The sequence below is a fragment of the Mustela nivalis genome (genome assembly GCF_964662115.1).
Source record: "Mustela nivalis genome assembly, chromosome: 10".
NCBI classification, from domain to species: Eukaryota; Metazoa; Chordata; class Mammalia; order Carnivora; family Mustelidae; genus Mustela; species Mustela nivalis.
Window position 1 is genome coordinate 22,437,587 of NC_139029.1, and position 10,597 is coordinate 22,448,183.

At 59.7% G+C, this 10,597-nt stretch overlaps 1 protein-coding gene across 3 annotated transcripts; it reads left to right on the forward strand.

Moving 5' to 3' along the window:
- The first annotated feature begins 4 nt into the window (after positions 1–4).
- Positions 5–10,104, forward strand: TINAGL1 (tubulointerstitial nephritis antigen like 1). 3 transcript variants are annotated; one of them, XM_082685727.1, is made up of 13 exons: positions 5–129; positions 268–317; positions 809–1,129; positions 2,087–2,150; positions 5,995–6,087; positions 6,287–6,401; positions 7,495–7,618; positions 7,706–7,856; positions 7,985–8,174; positions 8,285–8,330; positions 8,589–8,712; positions 9,417–9,462; positions 9,559–10,104. In XM_082685727.1, the coding sequence occupies exons 3-13, from the start codon at positions 817–819 to the stop codon at positions 9,697–9,699; spliced, it is 1,407 nt and encodes a 468-aa protein (XP_082541853.1). In that variant the 5' UTR covers positions 5–129; positions 268–317; positions 809–816; the 3' UTR covers positions 9,700–10,104. The 3 variants fall into 3 exon arrangements, with proteins under 3 accessions (XP_082541853.1, XP_082541854.1, XP_082541852.1); XM_082685728.1 differs by having other exon boundaries at positions 113–129; positions 697–1,129; XM_082685726.1 differs by lacking the exon at positions 5–129 and having other exon boundaries at positions 215–317.
- The last annotated feature ends 493 nt before the right edge of the window (positions 10,105–10,597 follow it).

Sequence of the window (10,597 nt, forward strand, 5' to 3'; positions counted from 1 at the left end):
CAGCTTCAGTTGGAGTTCCGGCGCCACCTAAGCCAACGGCTGTCAAGAGAGAACGACCAGGGCGAGGACAGTCACGTGCTCACCGTTCCCCTCCCGCGTCCCAGCTCCGGAGTGACGGGGCTGCTCCAGGTGTGAGCCTGCGGGTCCCCTCCCCCTGCGGCCCGGGCCAGCCCGGCGGGGCGGCGCTGCGGGCAGGGGCAGGGCGGTACAAAAGGCGGTCCCGCCCCGCACTCCTCCCTTGACTTTTCGCGTGTCCCGTGGTGGCAGGAACCTGGAGGTGGAGGCGCGGGGGGAAGCCTGAGCACAGCCGTCACCAGGTAGGGACGCTCCCTCGCGTGGAGGGGAGGTATTCAGAAGGAAGGACCAGAGAGGAGGAGGCAGGCGGAGGGAGCAGGGAGGGCTGGCAGAGAGGGAGAACGGAGGGGGCAGAGGGACACGGAGGAACACAAGCCAGGGGGACCCGTGTCAGAAATGGAGGCTGACAGAGGGACAGAGGGACCCAGATGGGAGAGCAGACCGCAGTCCGGGCTACAGGTGCTGGGGTGTGTTGAGCCGGGCACCAAGATCACCACAGTCCCCACCTCCTGTCCTTGAAGGTCCCCAGGCAGGTCAGGGAGGGGCTCCATTTCTCGCTCAATCCCCTTCCTGCCTGGGGACGCAGGAATCAGGGTCCTGGAACTTGCTGCACCCCCGCAGAATCCCCTCGGACTCACAGCCCCAGGAAGCTGGGAGATCAGTGCCCCGGGTGACAGGGAAGGTCTGCTGACCACTGCCTCTGACCCCCGACATCTGCGCTCCCTGGGCCCAGGAGGCACCATGTGGCGATGTCCACTGCGGCTGCTGCTGCTGCTGCTGCTGCTGGCTGGCGAATTGGCCCTGGGTGCCCGGCGGGGTCGTGGGCGCCGCGAGCTAGCGCCGGGCCTGCACCTGCGGGGCATCCGGGATGCGGGCGGTCGGTACTGCCAGGAGCAGGACCTGTGCTGCCGCGGCCGTGCCGACGACTGCGCCCTGCCCTACTTGGGCGCTACCTGTTACTGTGACCTCTTCTGCAACCGCACCGTCTCCGACTGCTGCCCTGACTTCTGGGACTTCTGCCTCGGCGTGCCACCCCCCTTTCCCCCCATCCAAGGTGGGCACCAGATGGCCAGGAGGGTGGGTTGCTTTGCCAGCCCCAGACTCAGCAGGGCTCAGGAGCAAGGTGGAGGCACTGACATTTCCAGGGGAGGCTTTGTAGAATCTGGGAGAGACCCCGCCCCACTGTCTGCCTGCGCCTCTGGGAAGTCCCGCTCTGTTCTAACTTGAATCCCTCCAGCGAGACTGGAAAAGAGAAGATCCTTGGTCAGTGGGATTCCCAGCTGGCCCGGGAGAAAGGCAGTCTGCTGCCCTTTCTCCCAGTCCCGTCTCCTTGCCAGACGGGGAAGGTGCCGCCCGCCCCGCTGACTCACCCCACAGGCCGATAAGCCCTCAGGGGGGTTGGTCAGGCTCATCCAAGCCATTCCTCTGCCGTTGCTCAGGATTCTCTTCCCGGAGGTGGCTGGTCACACCTGGGAGGTGGGAGCGAATCTGTTCCTGCTTTCAGCCTGCGTCACCATCCTTTCCCCTGTCCTTGTCCCTGTCCCACAGAGGAATCATTTGAATCCCTTCCCCCAGTTCGGAGGGCCTGTGGGTGAGACACAGAAGACCCGGGTTGTCAACCCAAAGTGCTGTGTTATCTTAGGGGAGTCCTTTGCCTTCTCTGAGCCCTGGCTTCCCCATGCCCCTCCCACTCCCCCATCTCCAAGTTTCAAGTCATTTAAAGGGCAAAGGATCCGAGGAATGTTGTGGCTGGCGTCCAAGGGAAGCAAGAGGGTCCGAGCTAGGGTCACCGCAGAACTTCCCAGGTAGCTGTTGGTATGTGACCCTGCAGGGAGAGGTCTTAACGAAGTTATAGTTTGATCTTAGCTTCAGTGAGGGCTGGGCCATGCGTGCGTGCGTGTATGTGTGGGTTCGGGAGGATTCGGGACACCTGACTTCTGAGGACCTGGCCCTCCCAGCCCGTCGTCTCTGGTCTTTGTTCCACTTCTATTTTCCTCTTCCCTCCTCCCAGGATGTACGCACGGGAGTCGCATATATCCAGTCCTGGGAACCTACTGGGACAACTGTAACCGCTGGTGAGTGTTTGGGGGCTTGGAGGGATCCTTGCCTTGTGGACCCTGTGCCACCCCCCCCAGACTTGGTTCCAGTTCTTTCCTCGTCGCTTACTTGCTGAGCCTCAGTTTCCTTATCTGTAACACGGGGATTTTTACCCTGACCTTGTCAGCTTAGCACTGACCATTGTTTAGAAAACACTAACCGCATTCCCCAGGAGCAGACAGCCATGGATGCCTGGCCCCGGATACGGCTCCTGAGCTGGGAGCCATCCCCTGTCCCTCCTGGCCCCGGGCTGGGCTACTGCCCCTCCCAACCTTTCTCCGTGTCATGGGAGAATCTAGAAAAGGGGGCGCCAGGAAGGAAACCTCTGACTGCAGCATCCGCCGCCCTGGACAGGATGAGGGTCAGGGATGACTGAGCTGGAGGCCAGCCAAACTGGAGCAGGGCCTTCCCAGGAATGTGGCCCCTTTCCCCTTCATTCCCCTCCCTACCATTCCACCTGGAGGATGAAGGGTCAGGGGCGCCCCCCACTCTAGTCTGCATCCTGAGATGGGAAGTGGAGATGGGTTGGATAGGAGGCCTTTGAGTGCCTGATTGAAATAATGGGGACCCCATGGCTTTGAGGAGGTGGCCCTGCACCCACTCCACCCCATGCCCTCTTTGCCTGGGACTGGGAGGTCCCAGAGAGGAGGAAATTTTTGGAATGCATTACACATAAGCTGTTTCCATTGCCTCACCCGTGTGAGGGGTGCTGGGTCACAGGGAGAGTGGGGACTCGTGAGGTTCGGCTGAGAGAATGCGTGTACATGTGTGTGTGTGTATGTGGGGGGAGCGCGTGTGAATCATACACGTGTGTTCAGAAAGACTGAGGACGCCTGCATGATCCTGCTGCTCCTGATAGGATGCCTCTGGGCATTGATGGGTTAAGCTCTTTCCCACTCCTATCCCTGGGGCCTGGCCGCTCTGGGCCCCTCTGGAATGCTGGGACCTCTGCCACCAGCCCAGTCTAGACCTGCTTGGGCAGCCCTGGGGGCAAAGGGGGAGGTGGCAGGAAAGGAGTGACCAGCCCACTGCCCGCACTGGGTGGCCCGGTTCCCTGCGCCTTGACACCTGAGTGAGGGTGTGGGGCGATGCCTATGGGCCTTCCAGGCTGTGTGAGACCTCGAGGAATGCTTCGAGAGTCAGAGAAGGAAGGGGAAGGGGAGGAAAGCCTGCCCTCTCACGCAGCCTCCTCCAGCCCTCCCCGAAAGTGCCCCGCCCACGAAAGTGCCCCGCCCACTCCGGGGACTGAAGAGCCCAGCCATACTGGGTTTGTTCCCCTTGAGGCTCCTTAAAAGGCAACAGGGGAAGCAGGCAGTTTAGCAGAGTTATGAGCTTGTAAAAGCATCAAAGTCACAGAATTCCCTGTTCGTCGATTAAAGACCTACTATGTGCCAGACACTGCGCTGGGGCAGACGGTCCTTGTCCTTGCAGTGGAGCTTCTGGTCTAATGATGAAGGAGCCTCCACACAGAGAAACAGCTTACAACCCGTGACAAATGTGACAGGGAAAGGGAATAATGGGGGACCCTGGTTTAGAATGCAGTGGCGGCAAGGGAAGGCCTCTCAGGAAGGGAGATGGTTACGCTGATAGCAGAGAGGTGGGCAGACCAGGAGGGAACAGGGGAGAGAGGCTCATGGGAAGGTTGGGAGGTGGGACAGATCTCACTGCAGCTGGAGCTGTGACGTGGGGACAGAAGCCCCGAGGAGGTGCAGGCCACGTCGTCTGGGGGTCTCGTAAGCCGTGCTGGAGCCAGTCAGAGACACACAATCTGATACATGTCACTGCAAGATCTCTCTGGGGAGGGACTGCAGGGTACGCAGTGGATGGCAGTGAGGCAGGGAGCCTGGGTAGGAAGCTATTGCCACAGTCCAGGTGACAGGTGATAAGGGACTGGAGGAGGGTGGAGGCAGTGGAGACCCATGAGTCCAGAACCTTCCATGATGCACCGTCCCAGGACCTACTTATGGCGGCGTAGGAGCTAGGGGTACAGCACACGCTTCGAGTTCTGGTTTGAACCCCCGGGGTGGCTAAGGTACCTTGTCCTGAGTTGAGGATGTTAAGGGAGGAGCAGCTTTGAGGGAAGGCAGTCAGGGCAATTTTAAGTTTGAGATACACCTAGAGGGGATGTGAGGAGGCCCCAAGGGCAGGACCCTGAAACTCAAGAGATGGGGAGCCTGGGGGTTCCCAGAACGGGAACACCTAATAGCAGATAACGATTCTTGAGCACCCAAGATGGACCAGGCCCTGGGCTAATGGCTTTACCGGCTTCACAAAAGCCTGCCATTCAATCCCTGGAACGCGGGAGGATTCCTGTCCTCTTTTTTTTTTTTTTTTTTTTTTTTTTTTGTGGTAAGATTTTATTTATTTATTTGACAGACAGAGATCACAAGTAGGCAGAGAGGCAGGCGGAGAGAGAGAGGAGGAAGCAGGCTTCCTGCTGAGCAGAGAGCCTGATTTTGAGGCAGGGGTGCTGGATCCCAGGACCCTAGGATTATGACCTGAGCCGAAGGCAGAGACTTAACCCACTGAGCCACCCAGGTGCCCCATCCTGTCCTCGTTTTGCAAACAAGAACTTTAAGGGGAAAGTCTGAATACGTTCCCTGAGATCACATGACTCATCAGCGAGGGCTTATCAACGAGGGTCTCCTCAGCGAGGGTGGGAGCCCAGGACTTGAATTTCAGGACCCCTGCTCTTAGTCCCCTGAGGACCCTGCCGCAGTCACTCATGCATCCAACAAATATTTCGTGGGTGCCTGCTGTGGGCTGGGTTTAGTTTTCTAGGCACCAAAGTTACCAAACAAACCCTGCCAGGACATTAGTGTCTAGGAGGAAGCAGGTATAAGGAGCGTGGATAGTCAAATACATAGTCTATCAGGTAGCCATGACACGCGAAGAAGAAAATGAAACACGAAAGCAGGAGAGGAAGGCGGCCAAAGCAGGTGTCCCTGAGAAGGTGACTTCTGAATGTAGACTTGGACGAAGTGAGGGGGAGCCTCAGGGATGTGGGGAGAAGATCAGCTCAAAGGCCCTGGGGCCGGAGCACAGCTGTGGTGAACAGTCAGGGGAGCAGCCTGGCTGGGGTCTCAGGAGCCAGGACTTGGAGGAGGGGGTCACTGAGGGCACAGAAAGAGAGATCGTGCAGGGACTGTCTTGTGAGCATGGCAGGGAATTTTGGCTCTTAGTCTGTGATGGGAAGCCAAAGGAGGGACTTGGGCCGAGGGATGGCATGATAGGGCTTGGGTTGAATAGGGTCACCCAGCAGCTGTGTTAAAAATATACTGATGTGGGGGTGTAAGGCAGAAGCGGGGAGAACAATGGGGAAGCGGCCCCAGAATCCAGGGCAAAGGTGACTGGCCCATGATGGCTGCATGAGGGATGAGACATGGTTTGGATTCCGAATGTGTTTTTAAGGCAAAGCCAACAAGCCAATCAGTATGTGGGGTAAGGAGTCAAGGGTGACTCCCCGGCTCTTGGCCTGAGATTCAGGAAGGACGGACATCTTCCACGGACTGTAAGGAGAGCAGGCATGGTAGTAGGGGATCAGAAATTCGGTCCAGGATGTGCTGTTAGGCATCCCCCCCCCAAGTGGTGGTATTGTGTAGCAGCAAGATTCTTAGATCTGGAGAAATCTGGGCAGCAGATATAAACTTGAGAACTGTGAACTTGCAATTGACATTGAAAGCCACCAGGCTGAACAGGATCAGCTAGGGGTTCTTCCATAATCGCTAGCACAGAATCTCAAGCCATGGTGACTTCTGAGGCCCCCTCCCTTCCGAGGATGCCCAGCCCCCCTTACCTCTTCCTTCCCTCCTGCTCTTTTAGCACCTGCCAGGAGCAAGGACGGTGGGAGTGTGACCAGGAGCCATGCCTGGTGGACCAAGACATGATCAACGCCATCAACCAGGGCAACTACGGGTAAGAGGTCCCTGGAGAAGTCCCCACTGGGCACAGACACACATACCTTCCCGCGAGATGCCTGGGCTGTCAGGCACATCCACACTCAGATCTCATGCACGTGGACACTTGGCCAGTCTGTGTCTCTCCCACGTACATGCACGGACATCCAGAAGCCCTAGTCATGGCAGGTCTGTGACTTCCATCCCTCCTCTTTCAGATGGTGGGCTGGGAACCACAGTGCCTTCTGGGGCATGACCCTGGATGAAGGCATTCGCTACCGCCTGGGTACCATGCGCCCTTCTTCTTCTGTCACCAATATGAATGAGATTCACGTAAGTCCATCCTTGCCCACAATCCTGCCATCTCCCCATCGCTTGGGACCCCAGGAATCCTGGCATGCTGCATCCTACTCCTCCAGGGGCCTGGGACTAACCCCCTCCAATAGGCTGTGTGTTCCTGAACAAATCACTCACCCTCTCTGGGTCTTAAGTTCTTGCCCATAACAAGAAGTATGGTGCAAGAAGAACTAATGCTCAGATTCTGAGTTTTGTGGTCCCAGCATGAGCCCCTTGGTGGCCTCCCCAGCCTGGGAAAAATGCTATTCCTTCCAGTATAGCTGGGTCAGACCCCATGGGGCCAGGAGGTCACCTTGGTATTTTGGGAAGAGAAGGACAGATAGTCCTCTGGCTAGAGAGCCAGAATTCTCGGAAACAAATACTGACTGTGTGGAACGAGGGAGGAGGGGGCTTCTCCCTTCCGACCAGTGAGATCCTCTGTGGGGAGAAGGGGAAACCAGACCCGGAACAGTCAAAGGGTAAGGAAGGGGAACTTCTGCAGGTCAGGGCTGGGGCACAGGCTGCAGGGTCTGTGCCTCCATGGCGGGCAGTGTGGTGGGCAGGGAGGAGGCCGTCCTTGGCCAGATCAGCCCTCCCTGCAGAGGGACTTGGGCTCAAGGCTAGGATGACCAGACCCTGCCCCTGCCCTCAGTCCCCTGGGCCTCTGCTATTTTCTGCCTCCTGCTATTTGCCTTGGCCGCCTGCCCGGTCACAGGACCTTATTCCTTCTTCCCTCCCCTGCCCTTTAAGGCCTGAAGCCCAAGGTCCTGGTAGGAAGAAGGAAGTGTCAGATCAGAAGGCACAGAGGAAGAACAAGGCAGGGGTTAACAATGGAGAGCGGGTGACCTGGGCCTGGCTACTTCCCTGCTGGCCTCATCTGTACATGGGACTAGTCACCCCCACCTGACATGGGGGAGGCGCTAAATGGTGCTTGGCTCCTCCCCACGTGGAGCTTGCTGGAATCCCTCAGCAGCAGGGTACTCAAGAACAAACCACAGAAGGCCCTCGGTGGCCCTTCCGAAGCCAACAGGCCCCGAGGGGTGGGCCGGGTTAGGTGCAGGAGGAAGACAGAGTGACTCTTGCTTTGCAGACAGTGCTGCGCCCCGGGGAGGTGCTGCCCACAGCTTTCGAGGCCTCCGAGAAGTGGCCCAACCTGATCCATGAGCCTCTGGACCAGGGCAACTGTGCGGGCTCCTGGGCCTTCTCCACGGCAGGTATGGCCAAGGGCAGAGGCCGGCGTGGCGGGAAAGGACGGCCAAGGCCAGGGCCCCCTGACGTTCCCCTCTGCCTCCCCCCACCAGCCGTGGCATCCGATCGCGTCTCAATCCACTCTCTGGGGCATATGACACCTGTCCTGTCGCCCCAGAACCTGCTGTCTTGTGACACCCACAACCAGCGGGGCTGCCACGGGGGCCGTCTCGACGGCGCCTGGTGGTTCCTGCGACGCCGAGGGTGAGCAGCAGAGAGGGTGGGCAGGGAAGGGGACGTATGGCTGGGGCCTCAAGAGGGCAACCTGCAGGATGGACCAGGGCCGTGCTCATCAGGCTCACTCTCCTTGCTCCCTCCTGCTTCTCCTCCAGGGTCGTGTCTGACCACTGCTACCCGTTCGTGGGCCGTGAGCAGGACGAGGCTGGCCCGGCACCCCGCTGTATGATGCATAGCCGGGCCATGGGTCGGGGCAAGCGCCAGGCCACTGCCCGGTGCCCCAGTAGCCATGCCCATGCCAATGACATCTACCAGGTCACTCCGGCTTATCGCCTCGGCTCCAACGTAAGTTTGTGCTTGGTTGAGGGGGCAGAGGCGGTGGAGCTGGAAGGTTGGCCAGAGAGGCTAGAGCCTCGCCCTGATGGAGACTCTCCTCCCCACTCCCAACCCTCCAGGAGAAGGAGATCATGAAGGAGCTGATGGAGAATGGCCCTGTCCAAGGTAAATGCCCTTCATCCTGCCCCCTGGTTCCAAAAGCTTGTGTCTGCTTGAGACTGGGCACGCCCAACAGCACAAGTGGTCTGCACTGTACTGGGCAGGGCAGCAAATCCACCGGGGCTGGGAGTCAGGGGAACCCGGTCCCCTCCCCCCAGACAGCACCCTGTGCGGGGCACTTAGGGTCTTGGTATGGGTCTGGGTGCGCATCTCCAGACCTGTGCTGATGGGCTGAGCCAGCCCTACTCTGACCTTGGCCTACAGCTCTCATGGAGGTGCACGAGGACTTCTTTCTGTACCAGAGTGGCATCTACAGCCACACCCCAGTGAGCCTTGGGAGACCTGAGCGGTACCGCCGGCATGGAACCCACTCGGTCAAGATCACAGGGTGAGGGGCTCGGGGGAGCAGAAGAGGATGGGGGAGCAGGGCTTGCACTAGGAGCTCTGAGCTGGCCTTGAATCCCTACCATCTCTCTCTGGGAAGCCCCATTTCAAAGAGGAGGAAACCAAGACATAAAAGGAGGGGCTTGCCAGTGGTCACACGGAGAGATGGGGGCCTTTAAAGGTTTTCTAGGAACTGTTCCTTCCTTACACACTGGGGTAAAATAACTCCTTTGAAAGACAAACACAGATCCCAGGGGTGGCTCAGTCTCTCCCCATCATAGCACCAACAACATCATAGCACAGCCTCTCCCCATCAGAGCACCCCAACTCTGCCTGCCCCACTGATTTCATCCGATGAAATGTCCTTGGCAGTGGGAGTGTGGGGCCTCCAAAGTACCCATCTTCTTGGAGTCCCTTCCTCCTGGTTCCCGGCACCCACCCGTCCCTAGGTCCCCAAGCAGAGGAGGGAGGGAAGGCAGATGTGCGAGGTCCCAGAGAACTGGTCCCCAGGATGCCGCCCCTGCAGCAGGGCCCAAGTTTCCTCTGCTCACCCTCTTCAGTTATCCCTTCAGTGCCCTCCCCCACATGGGTGTGAGTACGCAGACTTCCAGAGGTGGAGACTGAGGGAGGTAGAGAGAGGGGTCTGGAAGGGACCCCTGGGGTTCCAGCCCCTGAAAGCAGATGGAATCAGCTCCTTTCTCCCGCCAGCTGGGGAGAGGAGACGCTGCCCGATGGAAGGACGCTCAAATACTGGGTGAGTCCCTGCGCGGGTTGCCCTGCGACCGCGGCCTCCCTCCCCCTCCCCCTCCCCCCCACGGCCCCCCCCCTCACCGCCCCTCCTCATTCCCAGACGGCGGCCAACTCGTGGGGCCCAGCCTGGGGCGAGAGGGGCCACTTTCGCATCGTGCGCGGCGCCAACGAGTGCGACATCGAGAGCTTCGTGCTGGGCGTCTGGGGCCGTGTGGGCATGGAGGACATGGGGCACCGCTGAAGCCCTGGCACCGAGCCCGGCCAGCCGCCGGAAGAGCCCCTGGGGGCCGGCACCGCTCCGCTCGCCCCGCCCCTCCCGACGAGGCCCCGAAGCGCAGGCGGGCGCCTGGGGTCTAATCCCCCGAGCGAGGGGCGGTTCCGCTGATGCAGCGCCCTGCCTGGGAGCCGAGGGCAGGCGAGGCTGGTGGAGCCCCCAGACCTCCCAGCGGGGACTGGGCAGGACCTGGCCCCGGAGGAGCGGGCCTGCAGATCCCAGGCCCTGGCACCCCCGCTTAAGACCACTGAAGCCAGGACACCCCCAAGTCTCCAGCCCCACCACCCTATCCCACCCCACCCCTGTACTTCTATTCTCCAAAGATATTTATTTTTCTTTTCACTGTTTTAAAAATAAAAAGAGTACTGATCACCGTGGTACCTTGTAACTTTGGGGAGTGGAAAGCCAGCCCAGAGATGGTGTGGCTTACTGCTAGACAGCAGAAAGGACTGCCTGCGGCCTTGCTGTTTGGCAGGGGGTGGGCAGATTAGAAATCTTAGCCTCCATTCAGCCCTAATCGCCAGGGGCCCTGGACGCTGACCCCCTTGGAGGTGGGGCGTGGATGGCATGTTCTTTGGCCCCCAGAGAGACATGGGCCCGTGGGAACCACCTTTCAGACGCTGAGTCAGCGCTGCCTGGTGGGGGGAAGCCCTACCCACCCATCAGCAGAACTGGCGCCGGTGCCCAGCAGGCAAGGGGGGCACAGCCCCATAGAGGATGGAGCCTTTGTCTCTGTAGATCAGCCTCTCCAAGCCACCCAGGCGAAGCCCGCCTCCACCCCCCCCCACCCCCCACCCCCGCTGCGTTCCCAGGCGGGACTGGATGGGCCTCTCTGAGCCCTCTCTCTACCCCACTTCCCCAGGCT